The 25,209-nt window shown below is 36.1% G+C and overlaps 1 protein-coding gene across 13 annotated transcripts in view; it reads left to right on the top strand.

Moving 5' to 3' along the window:
* SYNE1 (spectrin repeat containing nuclear envelope protein 1) overlaps positions 1 to 25,209 on the top strand; it is a 294,687-nt gene that overhangs the window by 100,661 nt on the left and 168,817 nt on the right. For all 13 annotated transcript variants that reach the window (XM_063390127.1, XM_063390128.1, XM_063390126.1 and 10 more), the window contains exons 25-43: positions 49 to 257; positions 515 to 623; positions 1,832 to 1,996; positions 3,676 to 3,843; positions 5,279 to 5,455; positions 6,559 to 6,699; positions 7,763 to 7,923; positions 10,698 to 10,848; positions 14,103 to 14,330; positions 14,866 to 14,964; positions 16,652 to 16,839; positions 16,945 to 17,068; positions 18,149 to 18,315; positions 19,574 to 19,727; positions 20,017 to 20,645; positions 21,246 to 21,425; positions 22,874 to 23,024; positions 23,438 to 23,596; positions 24,346 to 24,528. In XM_063390127.1, coding sequence (XP_063246197.1) covers positions 49 to 257; positions 515 to 623; positions 1,832 to 1,996; positions 3,676 to 3,843; positions 5,279 to 5,455; positions 6,559 to 6,699; positions 7,763 to 7,923; positions 10,698 to 10,848; positions 14,103 to 14,330; positions 14,866 to 14,964; positions 16,652 to 16,839; positions 16,945 to 17,068; positions 18,149 to 18,315; positions 19,574 to 19,727; positions 20,017 to 20,645; positions 21,246 to 21,425; positions 22,874 to 23,024; positions 23,438 to 23,596; positions 24,346 to 24,528 — 3,543 coding nt within the window. The remainder of the gene's footprint in view (positions 1 to 48; positions 258 to 514; positions 624 to 1,831; positions 1,997 to 3,675; positions 3,844 to 5,278; positions 5,456 to 6,558; positions 6,700 to 7,762; positions 7,924 to 10,697; positions 10,849 to 14,102; positions 14,331 to 14,865; positions 14,965 to 16,651; positions 16,840 to 16,944; positions 17,069 to 18,148; positions 18,316 to 19,573; positions 19,728 to 20,016; positions 20,646 to 21,245; positions 21,426 to 22,873; positions 23,025 to 23,437; positions 23,597 to 24,345; positions 24,529 to 25,209) is intronic.

Below are 25,209 nucleotides of genomic sequence, written 5' to 3'. Positions count from 1 at the left end.
TCTTCCAGTTTGTATTTCTATTAAATTTTCTGTTTTGTCTCCCATCAGCTCTTCTTTGGTGATAAGGGATCTTACCACCTGTGTGAGAAAAGGCTACAAAGGATTGAAGAACTGTGCCAAAAACTGCCAGTTTCGGATCCAGTGAGGGGTACATTGGAAAGCAGCCAGCGAATCCTGAAGGATCTGAAATCCCAGATAGACAGCACATACGTGAAGCTAACAGAGCACTCGGACACCTGGAAGGGCTATAAGAGCAGGTGTCACCTCAGTTCATACCTGGGTCTTGCAGAGCCTTATGCATGGCCACTCCTCCATGTGTCATTGTAGATCAGTACCATGGAAAAAATGATCTTAGCTTCAAGTAGAAAAATATACTTTGTGAAGTAATTCCACAAATTATAGTGAAACTTCAAGAGGATTTTATATTTTTTTGCCTAAGAGACTTAGAGATTATTGTTTCATGGTGGCATATTTTGTCTTTTTTTTTTTTTAATCCTGTGATGTCTTGTTTCAGGTTTTCTGAATTGGCAAGTTGGATTTCATCAACAGAAAGAGAGCTGAAGAAGATAAAGGAAAATGTCAATGATACTGCCAAATACAAGCAGTGTAAAGCATCTGTGGGGGTGAGCCCTTGGCTTATAAAATTCTGTTCCAAAGTAGTGCATCTGTTTTACTACTGAGACCACAGTAGTTCTGTTGATTCCTGGTATTCTTGAAAACAGTACCAGGAGAAAGTTGCACGTTACAGCAAAATGTGGCAGAAGTTCTTACTTTTAATAATTTAGAGAATGACAGGTCCCTTTCCCTCTATATTTAGAACATTAAAAATATAGGGACAGATAGAAAAAATATTTGCCCCTCATCTTACTGCATGCAGAGTTAAAAGTGGTGCTCAAAGTAAAGCAAAAATTTCTGGATTGCAGGTTTTTGAATGATCTTACATTTAATTAATTTCCTTACTTAAGTAAGGAAACCTTCTTCCTTAAAAAATTCTCTTCTACAGTAGTATAACAGGGGAGGAAAAAATATTTCACCATTCAGTTTTGTACTGGTGACTGGTAACAGACTGATAGACTAGCTGAAGATTGAGTTGGTTAATTAAATTAGTTTTAAGCAACAATTTATTGTGTCACTTGGGACTCAACCCTTCTTTCATTTTTTTAATTTCACATACCAGGTGCACCTACAAACTTCAGTTTATGTGAAGTTCATGAGCATATTATGAGTCTAACTATATGGAGAAACATTATTAGGATGACCTTGATAAAACTGATAGATCCTTAGCTTAATGGGGGCTTCTGCTTCAAAAGGTCTGATTTACTCATGTAGATTCACTGCTGCCAACATCTCATCAACACTGCCACAAAGATACAAATGAACTGCAGGTTGAAAAGAGGTGTGGGGAAAAAAGCAATACAAATAGGAAAAAATTTACACAAAATTTTATATTGCATGAAATTATATACTTGGGAAGGTCAGCAACACAGATTTAAATTGCAACTAAGAAATATGGTCAGTACATGGAAAATACATATGTGGTACCTGCCCTCCATCTCTGCATCTGTAAGTAAAAATATTTATGAGGGGAAAAGTACTCCACTACTAGCTAAAGAAAAGTCTAATCAGTAGTGGAGTAAAGTCTGTGGAAGAAGTGCAAAATTCTAGCCATTCACTGAAGCAGAATCTGATAGGGTATGCAAATAGAAAAATACTACATTTCTAGTATTTCAAGCTAAAGAAAAGCACTATGTTTACACTACTGATCTCTGAATTGATGCCATGAATGTCAGTTATTGATGGAAGAAAATATGTTTGGATTCTTTTTCTGTAGGAAATTAAGAAGCATATTCACAAGCATGGAGAAACTCACAGCTGGCTGAAATCTAGACTTGCTGTTTTGACCTCACGATGTCCTGATTTGGAGGCCAAAGAGACAGAGGATGAGCTTTTTAAACTTTCCAGTGACTTCAAGAGACTTCTAGATTTGCTGGCTGAGGTACAGTATGAGGGACACAAGAACTCTCAACCTACAGTGTCACATGAAATTACATCAATCATGGCTTCACAAGCACAAGTTCCCTGCTGTGTTTTTTTAATTAATCTGCAAGCCTTCAGCAAGGAAAATTTAATTTGTATTCCATGCATGGCAAAGTACTGGGAGTAGCAGACAAAATAAAAAGTGACATTATCATAGTGGATCTTTTCCCTTTGCAGAATAGGAAAGTAACATAGTAAATGTTTCTGCAGTCAAAATGTCCATAATTTTTTTTGGTTTTCACAACCTACAAACTACAGTTTGTAATGAACATTGTCAAAACCATGATGCACATCAGCTAGTGGATAAAGAATTTAATTTTAATCATGATTTATTTATTTTTATGCTGAACTAAAGCACTACTTTGAGGTTGTTTCTAGTCGCTGTGGATGTGCATCATATCCTGAATTTGCAGGAAAATGCTGTAGTTCTCTAAAGCCTAAATGAAAATGAGATACTGTAACTGCAGAAATCATGGAAAAATTCAAACTCATAACAAGCAAAACCTCTCAGAAACACTGAACCCTTGAGTTCTGCAGGCTCTCAGGGAACTTACTGCTTCACAGTTTATACAGTTAAAAGAAAAATCAGTTGAAACATAGAGCATCTTGCACTTAAAAGATGAAATAGACCCACTTAAAAGCAGAAAAAAGGGTTCAAGAGTTCAAGAGAGAGACTTCAGATTTTGAATTTTGTTGTTAATATCAATTCTTGTGGAGGCTTTCTAGGGGCTTTAAATATATAAAATTTCTATGTATTTATTGGAAGTTCTCTAAACTGTGATGTGAAAACTCTTTAGAAAGTTTGGACAAGAAATGTAATTTCCACCTGACTGTAAACAGCTTGGGATACTGTCTCTCTCTCTCTCTTTTTTTTTTTTTTTTTTTTTAGATTTTCTGGGTTTTGGGGTTTTATTTTTGGAGTTAAATCACTTGTTTTTGTTTCCTCTAAAAGTCAGAGCTAAAGAGAAGTTGAGGAGAGGGTAATATGAGCGTAATATAAGAAAATAATAGGCCAAATATATACTTGGTTTGAATCTAAAAGCATAATCTAAATGTTTGATTAAATCCATATTATAGTTAAACAACTATTGATTCTTAGAAATCTGAATACTATTTGTAAAGCTTGTTAACCAGATGGATGTGACTGTTTAGACAAGGACTGATACTGGGTATTTCCAGAGTTCAGCAGCAGTTTTGGAGACTAAAAACTAGTTATTTGTATGACAGGAAAGTAAATTACTTGAGTTCAAATGACTCTCCAAAGTAAAAAGGAAAGGAACAGGAAAAAGAAAAGGATCTAGGATAGTTTGTGGTTAAAACCTTGAAACACAGCAAGGATAAGGAGAGTGTGTGTTTTCTAAAGTGAGCACCAAGAAGGAGATGTCACAGATGGCTATTTGTCATATGGCAGTGTAACAGGTAGTATGTTTGAACAAGGCAAAGGTCTCCCCAGCCACATTTTTAAGCCTAAAGACACTTTTTCAATGTGAAGTTAAAGATGTCAAAAATACTGGAGACAAAAATATTTTAAATATAAAAAAAATACTGTATTTTTGAAAAGATATTCCAAATACAAATGTACCCTTAAAATTCATGTGTCTTTCAACATGAAATATTTAAAGTTATCTGTGATGTTAGATTGAAAATACCTTAGGTGCTGTTGGAGACTGTGTCCAGTACAAAGAAGAAGTTAAAAGCGCAATTGAAGAGTTAATCAACAACTCTAAAGAAGTCCAAGCAGAGGCTGAAAAGATCCTGGATACAGAAAGTTTATTACAAGCTCAGCAACTACTGCTTCATTATCAGGTAGGGCAATTACTCATGTCTATATCCATTTTTTTTTAAGACTAATTTATGCAATTACAGAATTTTCTTATGCCCATTAACACAAGTCTTTATATTTAAACTTGAAAGCATTATAAAGGAAACAGTCCTGTGTGGCCTGGAATTTATTTCTTTTAATGAAAAATGTTTTCAGTGTCTTTTAAATGTTAATTGTTGACTTGAATTTCATATGGGGTTTTGGGATGCAAAACACTGAAAAACAAGCTTCATTCAGTTTAAATTTCGGGTGAGTGTACTCTGCAAATATGTAGACTCTCCCTTTTTACCTTTTTATAGCTTGAATTTCAGTTTCAATCATAGTAAATTTGGCATAATTCTGGCTTTGAAAAGTTCTCTATTTTAGCAGTTTGATGTGACCCAACCCTCAATATTGGAGGGAAGTTATTGCTCTAGCCTTATCTCCTCCAGGTTTTTGGACCGATCGGCCTCCACTCTGTAGGAGTAGGACAGGAGGTTTTTTTATGCACTGATAATGGATCAAAACATCTACAGGCTACAGTAATAATCAATGGTACGGCTTGCATACAGCAAGAATCGTAGCTTTTAAGGCCAAATATAGGAAGATAACTTTTTGAGGTGCTCAAAGCTTGCAAGAATAGGAAAAAAATTAGTGACAATGTTTGGGCATTATTTAAGTTTAGCATCCAGCCAATCACTACTAAATCTTACCTGTCTTATATAAACTCTTTGGTGTTTATAAGCACTATTGTATGTGTTAATGTTTGCATTCATTCTTTAAATACTCTACATTTCTTATCCATTTTAGGAGAGGTAGTAGAAAGAGTGAACTTCTTGAGTTCTTTTTCTTGTGGCACGGAGTCTACTAAGGCAAAAACAGATTTTGACTCAGACCTGAAGGTATCCAGGCAAAACTAAGCTAGTTGTGAGTTTACCTAGCAAGGCTGTCTGGGTCAGGCATGTTATAAAGGAGAGAGGATGTATTCTTTGGAGTTTTGAATAGTGCTACAAATCAAAAGCACCTCCAGTAGAGAGTTACACAACTTAGCCACATCCTGATGCTCTCTACTAAGGCTGATATATTGCTTTGTTCAATCTGAGGCCACAACCTGTGCCTCAGGAGTGCAGGCCAGACCTGGATTCAGTCATGAGGAATACATGCACCTGTGACTCCTGCTGTGGTTGCTCGAATATGTTTTGGATAAATGGCCACATTTTCTCTCTTTTTCTCACATGCATGTGCCGCAAAAGGCAGCATTTGACACTTTGGAAGCTAGGGCGTATCCTTGATGAGACTCTCAAGAGTACTTGCCCCAGTTTATCCCTTTGTCTGTTACTCTCATTGCACACCCCTGCAAAAACAGAAAGGGGCTGCATCGTGCCAATACCCCAAAGGGGCTAAAAAGTCTAATCATTCCTGTTGGATGAATGCTTTTAGCAAAGGACAAGGAGACTCCGTGCAAAAAGGCAAGATGTGCAAAAGCAGATTTCCCAAGCCAAGCGGTTGCAGATTGAAGGTGGATTGCCCAGCACAGTACGAGAGGATCTACAAAAATTAGAGGGAACGTTGGAGAACATGCAGCAGACCATGGAGAAACGGGAAGAGCAACTGCAGGTGGGTCTTTTGCTCATGGAAATAAGACATCATGCTTACTTCTTCCTCAGTTTCTTTTTATAAACTTAGTAATAAGTTTAAATAACTTTAAATAATTTATCTGTGAATTTTTTTTTTAGATGTCTCTTTTCTGGTTACTAAAGATGACATTGCTCTTTAGTTGAGTGTCCTTAGGCTGGATATCAGGTTAATAACTCCTCATGTGCAAATTTAATCCTCACAGCTACTGTGTGAAATACAGGCTGTGATCCTAAATTTAAAGAAAGAGAAAGTCACAGAGAAGTCAAATGGATTGCTTCAGCTTGTATAATTAACCATGGACTGAACTGGGATTAGAATTTATAGTTTCTTGCACCTGTATGTGATTTTCTCTTTGCATTTTACTAAGCAGAATGTTAATCCAAATGGCCTCTATTCCATACAGATATTTCAAGTCACCGAAATTATTTCCCATGAGAAAACACAAGATGAGAAACACAATCAGTAAACCTCAAATAACTCCTTAATATAAGCACTTACTATTGAAACACATTTTTTCTTTAAAAATTCCCATTTTTAAAGTCTTAATCTGTGCTTCAGAATCAAGAAAATAATTTTTGAAGCTGTCACTTCTTGTGATTGGTAATTAAATGCTGTAGGTTAATCAAAATTCTACATTATCAGAAAAGAGCAAACAGGTTCTTATGAGTGATTTTCCTATGAATAGGGATTTTCTTCTACCATTTTACTGTAATTTATTTCATTAAAGAACTTGAAAATCCTTTTGATATTTTTGACTACTTGTCACCCTAAATCTCTGCATGTATTACTTTAGATTTTTACAGGACATTCAAATATAAGATTTAAACACTGCTGGCAACTTAAGAGAACAGTGCTTGTTTTAGCAGAGCATAATATGAGTCAGCAAACATTCAAGGAAAAAGTTTTATTTGGTTTAGGAGAGTTTCATCTACTCACTATTAAGTAGATGGCTTCTCAGGAAAACTTATTTTATGTCAAGACTTTCTCTTTTTTCCTTTTTCAGTAATATACAAGGAAAATCTCATCTTCTCCCCTTTGATCTCCTTGTGTTCCTTTTTTGGTTTTGTTTGTCTGTTTTTTAGGTCACAATAAATAAATGGGAGCAGTTCGAAAGAGACAAAGAAACAGTAGTAAAATATCTCAATCAAGCAAGCTCTGTACTTGAACGTATCTTAAACTTTAGCAGTTTAGAGAGCCTCTCCTCAGAGCTGGATCAGACAAAGGTACTGACTATGTGAAATGAAGGATCTGAGGTATCTTTCTGCCTTGCCTGTCAACATGGGCTGAGTGTATCGCCTTCAATCTTTGCATGGTTTCCCATTAATGCTGCTGCAAATTGCATATACAGATGAGAGATTGCATAAACTTTTTAGAGGTAAAAGTCATTTAGTGGAAAAAAGAAACAAAAACACAAAACAAAACAAAACCCACAACAACAGAAACCATGGAGGATTTCTCAGTCTGCATCTGAAGCATATGTATAAAAGTTAGTATTATTTTGAGGAGTTCCCATTTTATGCTCATGCTCAGTAACCATCTCTGCTGGTAATCCAGTGTTGAGCACTTGCATGTCAACTTAATTAGGGTCCACTTTGGCAAGGTTGTGTGGAGTGTGACAAATAGCACTCTTAGCCCTGAGAAGAAAAAGGAGAGATGTCTACCCCATGGACAAAAGCCATAACATGCCGTTTGCCCTTCGTAACACAGAATTATCCTGGCCCATTTTATTTACTGCTACAGAAGTAATAATAGTGCTTGTTTTTCCTAAGTGCCATGGTTTATGCACTGCTGTTAACCTTTAATGAAACTAATACTAAATTATACTTCTCTTGATTATGCTCAGCATCGATGGTTCTGGTGTGTGGGTTTAATGTTTGTGACAAAAAATAATTGCTAAACAAAGTGAAAATACAAAATTTGCAGTACTGCAAAATCCACTTGGTAAATGGTGGGATCTAAAAATTAAGTAAAGATGTATCATCTTCTGAAATGCAGAATAAATTTCTTGAAGAGCTGTAGAAGATACTTTGATTTTTTGAGTTAAAATCTTTTGCACATACAGTGTCCCTTGATAAATTTAATTCCATCTAGTTTGCTCAGACGGACTTTTCTTAAATGCAACATAAAATTAACTTTCTTCAAAGACTGTTTTTATGTATTTACACATTCAGAATGTACATGTAGGACATGGATACTTTTTTCCAACCATAAACGTTGAGGAAAAATACTTCTTGTGTAAATATATGAAACTCTATGGTTGTATTAATACATCTTGCATCCTTACAGGAACTTTCTAAACAAACTGAAGCAATGGCAGTACAGGCTGAGAATTTGGTGAAGAATTCCTCTGAGATACAGCTTGGTTCAAAGAACAAGCAGTCCCTTCAGCATCAGGCAAAATCAATCCAAGAACAAGTGAAAAAAGTGGAAGTTACTCTTGAAGAAGAGTATGTTCTTAACAAGTCCTAATATTTATTCTTCACTATAAGATTGTATCAGATTTCTAGACTACCTTGTCAGCATTTTGCGTTGTCTCATCAACTCTGTCATTTACTGCTTGCTCTGGCATAGTAACCAAGTTATGGTACCAAATATGTCAAAAGAGTGTGTGCAAACAAATTTTTTTTTTGTTACATGTAGTTCATAAAGATTATTTACATTTAACATCACTTATCTTTAAGCCCCAGTCTTGTGAAGAAGGAATAATTGAGCTCGTTCTTGAGGTACGGGACTCTTTTGGAAAGAAAAATCTCAATTAAGAGTATTAGAGCAGCACATTTACCCCATTTTCCTCATTTTTCAGTATTCCCCTTTCTTTATAGGAGTGTCAAGAAGTGCCTTTGTCTTAGCTGAATGCCCAGATTGTATTTCATGGGCAATATCAAAAACTGCTTCTGCTGCCAAAAACCACAAAGGCATCATTTTCCAGATTTTGTTTAAAAATGAAAGGTTCAAACTCCTTTTCTAAGGAAAGCTTGATGAATCTTTGTAGCTTTTTGTATTTGGAAAAAATTCTTCCCTTCTCTCAAGTGTGTAATTCAGTTATCGAACTTGTTACTCAAATTCAGAATGTTGCTATTCTCATTTTACCCCTATACAGAGACATTTGTACGTATGTATGAAATCAGTATTTTTGCATACACTAGATCTGATACACAGGTCATAGGTACCTGTGACAGATTTTGTCTTATTGGAATTACTCTCTAGAATAATTTGCTGTATATGATTAAACAGGCACCATCACCTTGAACAGGCTATGAGCAAAGGACAATGCCCAAATAATAGGGGTTTTTTTTCCTCATAATGACCACTGTCATGCTAATCTGATTTTAATTTAGTGCCATTTTCTTTCTGATGTGAAATAACAACTATAAAGCAGAATAACTAGCCTGTGCAGCAAATAGGAGTCTGACCATTTATGTAATGCTTTCTCCAACACGAAGTGCTAGAGTGATTTGCAGTCAAATTCTACCATCTCTTACTAAATAATTCACATATCATTTTGTCCACTATTAGAGAGAAAACTATTGTGATTTTTCAGTCTAAGAAATTTCCCCTTCCAGCAATGAATATTTGCTTTTTAATTAAAGTAATCTATTTTTAAATTAAAGTCATCTTTGATCTACCCTTTCAATGTAGATACGAAATGGGGTTTGGATTATGCAGAATGTCTGTGGTAGTGTGACAAATAACCAAAAGATAAATACCTTCTGTAAAAGATGCAAATACATACAACTCTCTATAGAGTATCTGCAGAACTCATAGTAAGAATTATGTTTTAACTTGCATAATCAATAAAAATCTTGGCCCAGTAACGTAAAGTGAAGTTATTCCAAACTCATAAGTTACATAGTATGCCAGTGAACAGGAAAAGGAGAGAAAAGTTTGAGCAGCTCTCCACACTCAGCTACTGTCACAGCTTAGCCCATCTGTTTTCCAAGGAGATCATTCAGAGCTGTGCAGTGTGTTTGGGATTATATTCTTTACAGTCTGTGGCTTTCTTAAAGAAACTCCAACGAAGGCAGCAGCAGTTGTGCCACTGATTTGGTCCCTGGATTCTGATTTCCAGCTGTATTTTCATGAGCTGAACTTGAGTGAAGTCGTTTTGCACATTGTTTTCTACAAATAACTTGAATTTGCATACACTCTTATCAGTAAATGGCTGTTGACATTCCTATATTTTTTTTATTTTGAAAATAAATGAGAAAAAATAAAGAGGCCAACTTTTACATTTTTAGGCTACATCTTTTCTTAAAGATTCCTCTAGCTTTAATGAAGGGGGAAAAAAGTTAAAAACTTTTTACCATGGAATGGTTTTTAGACTATATTTAGAAGGAAAATGTGTTTTGAAATTTTGTAATATTCAGACTTTTATGATGAAGCTTTAATATTTTCAATGAAAGAGAAAATGTGTGTTTTGCAAGCTGTGTGCAGGGCCTACATTAACACTGGTTTCAGTTACTTGAAAGGAGCAGAAACTTGTATACTGGAAGTCAGTGCTGTTAGGCTTTGAATAATGGCTGTCTTACTTGTGACAAAAAAAAAAAAAAAGGTGCTTTGTTTGCAATCCTAGACATAGAAAATCAGTCATAATCTGTCTCTGTTTAACATACCTATAATGTAAAACTGCTAACTCTGAGAGAGTTGAGTTACATTTGTTGTTGATTCTTTGGCTTGATATGAAATCATTGCCACAGCAAACACAAACTTCCTATAAGAGGGGGAGATTGGTGTTATAGAAAAGTGAGATCAATAAAGCAGTCAAGCATTGATGACTGTGTGTATGTCCACATTTCACTAGTTTTAATCATTGCAGTTTAGGGACTAAATTATGAACATCTGTGCACCCAGTTATCTAAATATTTAGATTTCTGATGTAACATCATTCCATATTATTTCATAGAAATTTCATCCTGTTGATGTTCCTTTTCCTTTCTCTTCCTGCTATGATGAGATTCTTGTACAGCTGATGAATAAAGCTGTACCTTCTTCTACCTCCCAATGTACCCTCTATCGCCAATGCATTTGTTTGACTTCTGGTGTATGGTCTAAGAAAAGACCATGCTTGAATTCAGATGCACAACTTGATCCTCTAAAATGAGAACTTTTTAAGAGGACCCTCTTGTAGATTGAATAAGTTCGATTTTTATTTTGGCAAGAATATGGGCAGCTTCATTATATTAAACTGTTTATTCTCTCTAATTGATTTGGTTAATTTTAGTATTAAAAGCATGGAAATGGTGAAAAACAAGTGGGATCATTTTGGCAATAGTTTTGAAGCTCTGTCCATCTGGATAGCTGAACAAGAAAAAGAACTGGAAACTTTGGAAGCCTCATCATCTCCTTTGGACATACAGATCACCCAAATCAAGGTGATTAGTTCTTATTATGTGTAGTATTAAAAGCCCATTTAGCTGTTATTTTGCTAGAGGCCAAATGAGAAAAGAGACATTTTACATGTTTCAAAAGTACCATGAGGAAATAACAGCACATTTTATACATGAATATACCAAATGGTAAGGTCTTATATAAACTAAAGGAAAATTCTTACAGGCTGCCTTCTCTTTTAGTGTTTAGTTTACAGATATACAGATACAGTCTTTCTCTGTATGGTTAAAAACAAAATTTATGCCCTTTTCATTTTTTGAGTAATCTCAACAAAATGGCTACATAAATAGAAGTTGAGGGGTTTTTAAAACATACAACAGCTAGTGACTATAGAGCTTGATTTTAATCTTGCAAGCTGAAGTTATAACTTGATTTATGTGTCTTTTATGCTGAATTAATAAAGAAATGAATGCTCTTGGTAGCTCGAAAACATACATAACATTTACTGTGATTGCATTTGCACTGTCTTCAGTTCTTTGTACATTCCTGTAGTCACACAGTGGTTTAGTTTCAAATTGCTGACTGAGGTGCATATTGTCTCCAAGCATTGCATTTCAAGGGCTGACTTTGTATCCTTACATAAATGAAAATGTACCTTTTCTGGAATGGCGTGTTTCTAAGGGTACAGAGTTTCTCAATAGGCACTTGCACATTGCCATTTTCTTTTTTTGTGACCTACTTGTTCTTCAGGAGGTGCACAGGTGTGCAGCTGCTTACAGACCAGCTTGACACTATCCCAAGGATCCTGTTAGGCACTTGTTTCATGTGACAGAAACGGTTTATCAACAGATTTTCCTGTTCTTAGTTTGTTCACAACTTTACAAAGACAAAATAAATAAAATCTCTTGACTTCATCATTGAAGAACAAAACATTGCTTGAATTCTTCCTTCATCACCACAGCAATCCAAAGCCAATTGCCTTATGAAATAATATGTATGCACTTATTCCACTGGCATATACTACAGTGTTGTCTTACTTTTCAGTAATTAGTGGACAGGATTCCAGTGTTTAAGACAGAAAATAAGTGCATCAAATGATGCTAATATTGCATTAAAGTGTGTCAGTTCTTGTCTGTCTAAATGGAGCCTTCTTAAGCCCTACTAGCCTATTCCAACCAAATTCCCAGAAAGGTTGTTCCTTACTATAGATGCAGATAAGCAGTGATTCCAACAATGCTTTGAAAGTTTCTGAAAATTCTATCTTAACTCCTACACATTTAAGCACCATGGTCAGCAGATGATGTTTCTGAACACCTGAGTGAACAGACATAAAGCAGAAAATCCTCCACATTAGGCATTGGCTACGTCATTGTACCTCAGCTGAAGTAATGAGCTCTATGAGCTGTGATATGTGAAACGAGTCATCTCACCTCCAATACATGGACATAGCTGGAGATCTGCTTCAGCAGCATTGCTTTGTGCCTGATTCTGAGGAATTTTTTGTTTTGATGTTAATTTCCTGATGAGCTACTCTGTGTCACAACATCAATCAGCATACTTAGTACACAATTTCTACTACACCACATTAGTAAGGAACATTTCAACGCAGGGCAAATGGTAAAAAAATAATGTGCTCCTTGACACTTTTGGCTGATCAGGTGAAAAGCCTGGGGTCAGCTGAATGTAATTATCCTACATGGTAGTGGTAGCATTCTACTTGTGGTGACGCTGATTGCAAAGCCCCAGTGACTTCAGCAGAGCCAGATTTTTCACCTACACATTTCTCTGAAATTCCTGGTAGAACAAAATGACAGTTATCACAAGTAGTTACCACTGGTGGCAGACTCAGTGCGAGTTTGAAAGCCTCAATTATCCACCTTCTTTTATGTAACTGAGTGAATTTAACAGAATAGCGTAGGAGTGAGAAAGCACTGCCTCATTTGTATCTGCTGCATTGTTAGATAATTTCAGCTTCAGGGCTGCAAATCCAGTATTTTTCCTCAGCAACATGTTCCCATGCAAAAAAAAGATTTTATAATCCAAATTAATTCAGAATATATTGCATGAAGAGAAACTATAAATTCTTATAGCACCACATTTTTTTTTCTGACAGTCACCCTGCTAATTTTTGACTGAATGTTGCAGTAAGCCACTCATGAGCTTTATAATGGCTTTATAAGAAAGGGATCATATTTTTATCACAATTATATTAGAAGTTGGGCTCTACTTATGCTTTGGAAGTGCATTTTCAAGAAAGTTTTTGGTTGCTTTCACGTACATACGTATCTTAACTTTTTTTTTTTTTTATCTAAGAATGCTATTGCCTATTTCAATTTCAAACAACTCGCTTGGATCTTTCAAGTCTCTCCCAATGGGTGTTTTCCATTGCTTTTGAGAACTCCATGAACATGACACATCAGCAGTAATTAAAAAAAAAACCCAACCTGTTGTTTAAAAAAGCTTACTTCCAAGCTCAGTGGTACCAACTGAATAAACAGCCACTGAATGAGAAACACTATAAGTTTCTTTTTTTGGATGATGTAGCCGCTGAGTTTGCCTTTAATTTATAATAAGTACAAAATAATAGAAGAGAGTTGCTGTCCTACAGCTGCTGAGATTTTAAGGCAGTGCAAGTTTCTCTTTATGCATTTATTAACTGAGGTACAGGACAGATAAAATATTGCCAAAAACTATTATAACCCTTGTTTCATGGTTTCCTATTTATACTGTAATGTGGTTCTTTATTTAATCTTCTGCCTAAGGGCTCACTCACCCTAACTTAGGATATAATTTAATTTATCCTTTATTATACCCCAGTATTTTTAATTAGAAAATGAAAACAATCTCTACTGTTTCCTAATCATGGCATGTTTTATTCGATAAGTACTTGAAAACCCATTAAACATAACTAACCAATTGTTTGGGTTCAGCTCCTTGACAATACCTTTTCAGTGACACAGTCATGTTTTTCCATCTTCTGTTTATTTTTAGTCTTAAAGAGAATTGTGTACTACTTTCCTGTGACATAAGAGACGCTAAAATGTGAACCATCGTTTCTGCTTGACAATATGCACCTCAGCCAATTCTAATTGCTCTTCATACACACTGGTTCTAGAGCAGTCAGTATTTTAAACTTGCCAGTGATAATAACTAGTTATTTCAAGTGGCCAGTGAACTCTCCTCGTAGGTGATTTTTTGATGAAGGATGTTTGTAGCACAGGGAAAAAATAATTAGAAAATATTGTTCTAATAATTAAAAACTTATTTTGCATCTTTTTACTGCTGCTTTGCATTTTAGGTTATTAATAAAGAGATAGATGGTAAAATAACTGGAATATCAAATCTAGAAGAGGAAGCCAAGTCTTTTTCCCAGTTTGTTACTTCTGGAGAACGAGCACATATTAAAGCCAAACTGACTCAGGTCAAAAGGTATTGGGAAGAACTAAGAGATCATGCACAGAGACTGGAAGGAACAATCACAGGGAATGCATCAGCACAGCAGAAATATGAAGAAAGTCTTAAACAGGTAGACCATGAAATATCTAATGGATTGTTTGCAGCAATTTATAGAATTACACTATATTTTTCTAAAATTGACTATAAAATGCATATTATAACAGGATGGACTGAAATAAATATAAGTGGATTTTTAAGGTAATTGCAAGACCTAAATTTGTGCTTTGAATTATCTGAAAAGCAGCTTCAGAAAGACAGTAAAATATACATGCTCAAAAATTGTATTGTCTTCTAGGAAGCCTATGTGATTTTCCTGGATATTGCACTATTGAATAGAAGAATCCATACTTCTTGCAAACACTTTTAACTTCATTTGTTGGTTTATAGAAGGTTGTAAAGAAGATAATTAAATATTATTATTGCCCCAGCTGGGAGGAATTGAGCACTGTTAGCATCTTTTAACTTCAAAAGGCACTCAGCACTACAAAGGGTTAGGATATAAAATTCTCCTAGCAGCAAACATTTAAAAGATTTTATTTAAATAATCATTTATGTAATTCCTGCTGGATTTAGCTTCTGGTTTGCGTTTTTTTTTTTTTCAATAGGTGCAGCAGTCAGTGTCTGAATTAGAAGCTAAGCTAGCTGAGCCTCTCACGTCGTGCTCCTCGGCAGCAGCAACGTACGCGGCCCTTCAGGAGTGCACGGTGAGCGTGTGGCCAGCTGTCCCTGCACTGTCCCAGGGACACGGTGCCACACTGACCTCCCTACGGGAGGCAAGGCCTGCCTGTCTGGGGGGGCAGCCTCAGGGAAGGCTTGAGTACTCCCTCAACTATTTCTTGTCACCATTTCAGACAGGATTGGAAAGTTTCTTCCCCAGTCTAGGGGGTAAAGCAAGCCTAAAAGCACCACTTAAACCTTCAGGTTATTGATTTTAACTTTATGCATCTAAAACATTATGAAAAAGAGGAGATAATAAACAAGTCTGTTAGATATTTTTCCTCTAAGGTTTTCATGAAACTTTTATTTTTGTATGGGTAACCCTGTGATTAAAGAAAATATATCTTTGGAAGTAGCTTTTCTTGGGCAATGAAGAGACTGGACAGAGTTTCAACTTAGAAATTTTTATCTGTGATGCTAGGAATCCATGGGTATTTGGATATTTGGTTCAGTCTATTACAAAAGGAAAACAAATACTGGATTGGTAGTCAAACCACAAATAATCCCATCTCAGGGAATTTGGTGTAGTATTTTTGCTTATAAGTTCTGATATGTTTTTCCAATAATAATCACAGCCTTTCTTTCTAAGAAAATGTTACAAACAATTTTAGTCATATTACAGTAAAATTACATTAAAGTTTTACAGTAAAATGAATATAATGTCTTCTGAACTTAGTGATAGGTATCTGCTTACAAAGGATGTTTTCAAGGGGGACCCACTTACAAAGGATGTTTTCAAGGAGGACCTGACCTGTCTACTTCAAGAAAGCTTGATACTAATTGAGGAAAAATATTTTGCATATGGGGAATTTATTCAGACAACACTTGCATTCACCATTTTTATTTCCTTTTAAACACTATGAATATCATGAATATGTTGTTATAAGATCTTATTCTCTTTAGGGGATTAAATATCTTGATGTGAAATTATCAGCAGCTTGTTCCTGTATAATTCACGTTTCCTCCTATATATGATTTCTTGTCATTATAGCAATTACTATTGTTGTTACTATTCCACACCTGTGAGTGGAACTTCTGTGATCTTAAATCTGTTTCATTTGGTGCTTTTCTAACTCACTGTACTACATTTCAATCATTTTCATATGGACAAGTCTCCCAGCTTTCTAGAAACAGCAACACTGGGAAACGCAGTTAACATTAGATGTCATTTCTATGAAAAAGACCTTTAGCTAATGCTGATGGAAGTTCCAAGTAACTCTTCCCTACTTCTCCCATGTCGTGACATTGGCTGCAAGTCTGGCAATCCTCACCTATTGGAGTGAGGTTTTGAGTTTATTTTATATAAATTAGAGAAACTCTTAGACAGACGTGAGGGAATCTCAAGCTTTTCCTGAATTTGGAGTTTTGTCCTGCATGGATGATCCTGTGTCACATGCCTGTTCAGGAGATCTGACACGTTTGTTGCAGACTTTCTCCCTTCAACACCGTTCCTAGGGAAGTCTTTTGCCACTACAGTCTAGTTCATTGGTTTGCTGGGAACACGTGGACCTAGGGTGGACCTGAGCAATATCTGAGCTGTGAAGTGACTTCCTGATCTGAGGGATGTAGCGTTTCTTCAAACTTAAGAGTAGAACTTGAGAATGTTTCCCACCATTGTTACCATAACTCTGTTGTTTATCTATGTGACTTCTGTTTCTTTTCCATGTTCTCTAGGACCTTTGTCATACTGTGGAAAAACTGAGCAACCCTTTGGCCTCTCTCTCAGCTGGTGTCCGAAAGGTGGCCAGCAAAGAAAAAGCTGCTCAAGAGGTCACAGCGTTACAGCAGAAATACGAAAAAGTGCTGGAAAGTGCTAAGGAGAAACAGAGCTTATTAGAGAATCTTCTGGCTCAGTGGCAGAAGTGAGTAAACGCCCACATCTGTTGTGATGGACACAGAGACCTTCCTGGGCTCAGTGTGTGAGACTGAGAGGATGTCTTGGTAACTCCAGGTTGTGATTTTGCTAGGCAGGAGAAGGAGCTGTCTGCCTTCCTGGCCTGGTTGGAGGGGTGTGAAGCTACAGGCAGGCCTTCAGAGCAGTATGTTTCTGCTGACAGAATTAAGCTGGAAGGTGAACTGCAGGCACTGCAGGTATGTTTCAACTGAAATATTGTCCTCCTGCATTTTCTGGTGTATTTCTATGTCTTTTAAAGAAAGGAATTGCTCAGTTATAGTCTGACAAGTCAACTGATACTGGGCTTTGCAAATCTTCTAGGAGGCATTACATTATCGCTTGCAATTACTCAATGACTTTACTATTACTTTTAACTATAATATGCCAGCCAAAGAAAAAAGGGTCCTTGGTATATCCTATTACCTGTCAAAGAAGGACATCGATCTGCTTGTTAGAAAATCCTTTCTCTAGAGAAATTCCTTTATTAGGCAATGCGTCTTTTCTCATTTTTTGCATGTGAGATAAGGTTCTCAGATGAAAACCTGCTCAAAGGTTTTGAAATCACAATGGAAGTCTACTTTCAGACTTTTTTTCAAACACAAGACTTTCATCCTATTCTAAATTATGCTTTCCCTTTAAATTTTTGCCATTTGTTTTTAGATTAATATGAAGCAGTTGGCCAAATGTAACATCTTTTATACCTTTCTTGAAGCCAAGTAGTCCAAGTCGTCAGTTTTAAATATAACTGAAGAAAAGGAAAATTAATTGAGGGGTTGGGGGTGGGGTTTCTGCTGTTGTTGTTGAGTATTTTTTTGTTTGGGGAGTAGTTTGCTGTTTGGTTGCTTGTTATTGTTTTTATTTGTTTGTTTATGGGGTTTGGGGTTTTTTTGGGGGGGCCGTGGGTCTGGTTTTGGTTTGTTTTTTTTTTTTTAATGTTTTGCTTTGTTTGGCCCAGTTTGCAACATTTTTCACAGAATTCTCTTGCTACACACAAAATCAATTTTAGTCACTGTCATCATGGAAAAGTCACACTTAGTCCCCAAGGAGAGAAAAATACCAACTTTGATGAATCCCTACTGAATTTAGCTGTCTGAGAGGTGTTGAGTACCTGCTTGTCCTAATAGGCCTCAGTTCCTCCAAGGATTTGACTGTTTGCTAACTTGACTCAAAGTACTGTACTGGAAATCTGTAGCTGGGTTTTTTTATTAGTTTTTGTTATTCTGCATAATGTGGTTCCATGCTTAATCTGAACGTTTTTCATTCCATTGTTATCCCAGGATTTGCGAGCAGACATTGTGTCCCATACTTCAGTCTATGAGAGCCTTTTACAGTTAAATGAGTCGCTATTTCCAACAGCTTCACAGCAGTGTGTGAAAACAATAAAAGAAAAATTTGAAGACCTGGATGAAAGGTGGAAAGCTTTACCACAAACTGTTGATAAAAGGTTTGTGCTTCAGGGTGTTTTTTACATGTTGAAGTAACCAAAGTCCAGAGGAAGCCCAATCCCAAACCGTATTTTTTACAGTATTGCCATTAGGAAGACAAAGGTTTTAGATCAATACTAATCCCTGAACTCCCAGGAATGGGGGATGGAGAATTCCACACATTTATGATGCTGTCTTTTTGACGTACACTCCCCTGTTTTTTGGTAGAAGAGTCTGTTTGAAGAAATGTGGGGCAGAAAATGAAGGCAGACTTGCATTTCCTCAGATACAATTTCCCAAGTAAATTCCAACATCTCTAATAATCTGTTCTTGATTGTTTCAGTTATATGTTTTATCTTGTGCAAAGCCACACTGTTGTATTTTTAAACTCACTTTGAAATTCTGATTTGCCATAAATACTATAAACGCTCAGTTGTTAGGCTGCTGGCTCAGGTTAAGCTCAGAAAAACTGTCTCCTTTATTTCAAACTGTATGTTAACATATATTTAGATTTCAGTTCTTTCCATGATGAACACACATGTTTTACTGTTTGTTATGTAGCTTAAATAATAGATCCTGATCAATGCTGTAATCTTCTGGGTGCTTTGTCAATATGATTGTTTTACAATATAATGATCTTCTACATGTTGAAAATTAGGTAGAGAAATTTCTAAGGGAAATGGGAAGGTAAATGACAAGCTCTTTTCTACAGGGGAGGTTTAGACTTTGTGCTTAGGTACTTAGTCCTGCTGAGTTCTACTCTGAACACATTCTTCCTTTGAATTGTTGTGTTGGTTTAGTACAGATGGTAAAAACCAACTAGTTCCTCAGTGTTCCTCTGATCAGACTTTATCCTTGTTTACTTCAGTGGAAGTTGAACATGAAATTCCTCACCCCCAGCCTAAATTTGTGAGACTCTTACCTTGATTCAGTGTGTCAGATGATAATTGCTATGGCTGAAAATCAAAGTTTAGCTTCCATCAATAACATTGTCTTTGCAGGGATTACACCCATAAAGAAAATTTGAAGAACTTGCCTTGTTTTTTGGGGCATCTCTAACAGCTGATATAAATGACTGGAAAAGGAAAGATCCAAAGGTGTTTTCAAATGTTAAGTTATTCCCCAGAACAAAAAAAATCAATATGGCAAATGAAAGTATTTCCTACTTTCCTTGCATCTGGCATTGATTTTAATGCTGACCAGTCAGCTGTGGGTTTGATTATGGGAAATGATTAAATTGCATCAAGTGCTTTCATATTTACATCTGACATTCTATAGGATCAACTTCCTTCAATCACTTGTTGCTGAGCATGGGCAGTTTGATGAGCTCCTGCTCAGGTTTTCAGACTGGATTAAGCAATTTCTTGCTGAACTACAAGCCACTTCAGAGATAAACACAGCTGATCAACAACTAGCTGCATCTCACAATAAGGTAAACTTTTGGATGTAAATATTAAAGACGGAGAAATTGTACAGTGCATTTGGCTGAGTACTCATCTAGAAGTAGCAAGTAATTTATTTGTTTAAAAACCAAATATAATGTTGCAGTCACATACAGACTTTTGTTATTTGACAATTGTAAAGCAAAATTCTAACACTGAACTATTCCTAATGAAAACCCCTCAGTAGTACTTGTTTCACTTGTAAGTTTAGTACTAAAATGTTTTCTGAGTTCTTGATTTGAAGAAGAAACTCAGCCCTATTTTCTTTCTTTCCCATAGAACCACTCAATGGAAGTGGAAAGTAAGAAACAGGAGTTGCAAAGTCTGAAGGAGCATGTAGAAAAATTGTGTTCTTTCAGCAGCCCAGAGGACCAGCAGACATTGCAAGGAAAGACTGAAGATTGCTTTCAGATCTTCCAGGAGGCAAGCCAAATAACCAGCCAAAGACAGGACGCCCTGGATCAGTTGCGACAATTCCTGGAGCTCCAGAGTGCTGCCTCAGGAGTGCTCCACCAGCTGAGGCAGACAGTGGAGAAAACAGGAAATATGGATAAGGCTAAATCTGAATTACTGGAGAGGGAACTCAATGGTGTTATTAAGGATCTTAACAAGTTGGAATCTGATGCTGTCTGTTTGGATGGTTCCCTTACTAAGGCTCAGTATCATCTGAAACACAGCATTTCTGGGCAGAGGACCTCCTGCAGGGCTATAGTGGATAACCTGGCTGTGGAACTGGAGGCAGTTCAAAACCTGCTGGGAACCAAACAGAGTGAGGCAGAAGCTCTTGGAGCCTTGCAAAGATCTTTCATGGAGCGTAAAGAACAGTTACTGAAGAGCATTGAAGATACTGAGGAAAAGGCTGACAAGGAGGGCCTGAAGGAGACAACACTACAAGCCCTCCAGCAAAGGTAAAAAACATTGGCACTTTCACACTTGATTGCAATCTCTAGACCTTCTGTGATTCATTGGAGGCATGTGTGTGTTTTTTACCTGGATACTTTATTTCTTGCCAAGCATATATATCTACTTAATCTACTAAGCAAGTCCTGCTAATCTTTTCTATTGAAAGAAAAGTCATGAAAGTCTACCTCTCAAAAATATATTTTGTCCAAATGAAGCTAAGATCCAAACAGCTATTAGAAATCCCATATAACGTAACGATCCCTACCTTGCAGAACTGAAGATTGTACATGAGATGATGGAATTAAAAACACTTACTGTAATAAAGTATTAATGTAAATATATGAGTATATTTCCAGGTGACTGTTTGAGGGGGAGCTACATATATATCTATATGACTTTATAGCAGTATCTGTATCAGAAAAATCACACTCTGAGCCCAGTTCTAGCAGAAAAAAAAATCCTATATTATGGGAAATAATATAAAAAGGGAGTTTTAGGCACAGTAACACTAAGAACAACTGTTTCACTCTTTCTTTCTCCTCTCTCTTGAAAAAAAAAAAAAAGGCGAAGATGAGTAAATTTGAAACCACTGTTTTAACTTGCAGATTGAGGATCTTTAACCAGTTAGATGAAGAACTGAATTCTCACCAGCATGAACTCCAGTGGCTCATGGACAAAGCGAAACAAATAGCCCAAAAAGATATCACACTTGCTCCTGTGAGTGACAAAGAGATAAATCGCTTAGAATCTCTGTGGAAGGATACCAAGAAAGCTATACATGAAAAGTAAGTATATCTTTAGCTTAAGCTAAGAAAGGAGAAGATGGGGAAAGACACACAGTTATTACATGTATCTTCTTGCCATATTAGTTACAGTGAAAAACAGGGCTTGTAGGTTAAAGACTTAATAGAAGATGAAAACACATTGTTAACAAGAATATTTGTACCAGTTGTACTATTAGTAAAGCCACAGACAGGTCCTCAGTACAGTATGACAGATATACATTCTCTTACATACATGCTGTATTGCATGTTACTGTTTTCTGAAAGATAAGAATTCTCCACTGAATTTTCACTATCACTCTAGCTAGCACATATTCTCCTTCTAGCACAAATTTTCATTCTCCATTGGTTTTGTGTTTCTGACAGTTCTATGTTCAGAGGTCCTAAACAATTTTTAAATTTAAGTATTTCTGCCTGCCCAAGGGAACAGATTTATAATGATATTAGTGTGTAATTAGTTACAGTGTTTGTATATGACACGTGATCAGATCAGTTTTATTGATGAAAGTTGATAACAAAAGAAGGTAAAGAAACTAGAGAAAGTTTTATCACCCTTTCCATTGTCTTAACTGCCTCACAATCATCTTTAAAGAAAACTAGCAGTGTTTTCTCTCTCATACAGACACAATTTTAGCCCCTCCTGAACTTGCTTATTTTGGAGAGCTCTTTGGAGCATTCAGAGAAGAGACAGCTCCTAAAACAGTTGCTCCTCTTTTTTGACAATGTCACGCTTCCCAAAATCCTTTCATTGAAAAACTGTTTTACAAATAAACATTGCATATATCCAAAGTATCAGTTTTGCTTCTCTCTCTTCAGTATAAACACCAGGAATGGATTGAGAAGGTCTTTTTCCTCTGTCCATTGCCTGAGCATAAAGAGGCTTTCAGAGACAGTGGGAGAAAAATTAGGCTTGTTTTTAGCAAAAGGCTAATTTATTCTCAGTAGAAGGGAGGTAAGCTGAATATAACATTTTAGTCCCAAAATATGCATCTGACAATTGGAGGACAAAATAGAACAGACCTTAGTATGCATTGCTTTAGTCTTTATTTCTGCTTGTTTTTTACCCAAAAAATACTCCATGTTAAAAACCAACTTTTTTTTTAATGAACTGTGAATGGCACAATCATTATAATGTGGTTTTCAGTCAAAAAGCTGCTAAACTTAGCAACTGAGAAGCTTGAATTCCAGTTTCAGTTTTTCATTTGCTGAAGTTAGGTGCTTTAGTATCTAATATATATAAGATGGCAATTCACATTCATGTCCCTTATGTAAGATGTTTTGTCATGGATCAACAGTGATTTGTAAACCCAAAATATTCACATTTCCTTGGCTTCCCAACTGATATTTAGCACAGCATCCTGGTTTTTCCCATGGTGAATTGCTATGTCATGTTCTCTGTCCTTCAGAAACATGACAGCAAATGGTACTAACACAGCTTTTTCACATTACAGAAAGGAGCAGTCCTGTGTTCTGATTGATCTGATGAAGGAATATCAGAGCCTGAAGTCAACAGTAATGAAAGTCATAGACAGTGCTAACAGTGCTTCTGTGTCCACATCCATATGGAAGGACCATGAAGATGTCAGAAGAACATTAGCCAAGGTAACGACACATATCTTCCTTTGAGAAATTTTAATGATTTTTTTTATTAAATGGACTTTTTTTGTTTTAAAGGTGCCCTTGAGCTGTTTTTAAGCCTCCTTGAATTTACTGACTAATCTTGTCACACTATCATTCAGAGTTTAAATTGTACTGATTATGATGAGGAGAGAATACAGCCCTTTTTTACATTTTGCTGAGATCTGTTTATCTGTTGTTAATGAAAATGCAGATTCTTAAGATATTTATGATTATGCTAATGAGAAAACCATGTCAGTTGCTTTGTATTTTGTGGAGTAGTTAAATATTAGATATGAGATTTAACAAATTCATAACACAGAGCTAGGGATGGAAGAACTGGATTTTGCTTTCTTTCTTTAAGGCTTCATTAAACAAGCAAATATTTATGTCCACAGCATGAAGCTGCCAAGAATGATCTGAGTGATAAACAAAAAGACCTGGATACTTTCACTAAGACAGGAAATCATTTGTTAGCAGAGCTGAAAAGAGTGCATAACTGCGACTCCACTGCGCTGAAAACAGATATGAACTCCATGGTGGACAAGTGGCTAGATGTAAGAATCCGGTGTTTATATGCCAAATACAGTTTTTAAGTTTGGCTAAGCTTACAATAGTTCTATTTTCTTAGGATCTAAGAGTACAATTGTTTAGAGAATTCACTTGGAAGTATAACTCAAAGTCTTAGTCAGAGGGATTTGGCATCCACTGTATGCATGAAGTTGAGACATCAATTTAATAGATTTTAAATGATGTCTTACAGCAGTGGATGAATCCTAGTACTGTGAATTGGGAATGAATTGGTGTTGGATTCACACGTAATGCATACCAGCAATACTTTAGTGAAGCATATTGGACTAATATGTTTGGCAGTAAATTACATTAAGCTAAACCACAAAGGATATGTTGAGAAAGACATCACTGTAAGAGAGAAACATGAAAGCTAATTACAGAATCACAGACTGGTTTGGGTTGGAGGGGACCTTAAATATCTGGTTCCAAGCCCCTACACCCAGGGCAGGGGCATCTTTCACTAGACCAGTTTATTGTTTATTTGAACATAAAACTTGTTCCCAGTAAAAAAAAATGCAAATATTTGGAAAGAGACACATAAGATTTGTGTTCATTTTATGATCTGAGTAACTAAATTGAAATTAGAATTCAGAACTTAAAACTAAATCCAAGAAAATTATTTTACCCAGGCTTACTAATTATTTTTGATGCATTTGTCTTACAACTGTCTGCAAAATAGAGGAGTTTAAAATTAATTTGTGAATGGTATTAATATATTCTTCTTTCCTAAAAGGTATCTGAAAGAATCGATGATAACATCGACCGACTAAGTGTAAGCGTGTCTCTATGGGATGACATCCTGAAAACTGGAGATGAATTAGATGGATGGTGTAACAAGTGCATTTCTCAACTGAATGAAGGCATCAACAACTTCAGTAACAGTCAGAGAATGGAGGTCCTCCTGAAAGATTTCCAGGTTCTGACCCACAAATCAGTGATAAAAATGTTGTGGATCAAATGTCTGGCAAGTGATGTCTGGCACAGCAAGAAGGCTGGGCTGTTGTAGACCTCCGTGTCCTCTGTTCAAGTTGTGGTACTCTAAGCCAATAGCTAACTGAAAGCATTCCTGTCCTTTTCATCTGAAGGGGTTAGCTTCTGACAGAATAAAAAATGGCACATCTTGCTAAATCTAAGCTCCAATGTGGTTTTGGCTCTTGCAGTTGTATTCACTTCTAGACTGAATTCTGTTCCAGTAAAAAACAAGGAAAATTTTAGACAACTTCAGCTAAAATTTAGCTGCAAAAAAAAAAAGATTAGTTTCTAAAACCTCATCCTGGAACGTACATTCTTCAGACAATAAAAGAGATATGCTGGACTGGAAGGCAAACTTTATTGTCAGGTTCTGACAATTTCAGTTAGATTATGACTTTTTTTCTGGATAACATTAAACTCTTTTAGAAATCTAACCAATGTTCAGGATGCATCTTATCCCTATTGGCTTAAAATGCACATCAGATCAATCAGAGATTGAGCCATATTCTACTTCATTTGGAATAAATTATGTCCTTATGAAGATGCACAGTAAAGATGTTCAAGTATTATGATAGAATATAAACATTGATAAATCAGAGTCTTGCTCAAAGTTAAGCTTTATCGA

Source organism: Prinia subflava, chromosome 2, assembly GCF_021018805.1.
Source record: "Prinia subflava isolate CZ2003 ecotype Zambia chromosome 2, Cam_Psub_1.2, whole genome shotgun sequence".
Taxonomy (NCBI): domain Eukaryota; kingdom Metazoa; phylum Chordata; class Aves; order Passeriformes; family Cisticolidae; genus Prinia; species Prinia subflava.
This window is presented reverse-complemented; position numbering and strand designations above follow the sequence as displayed.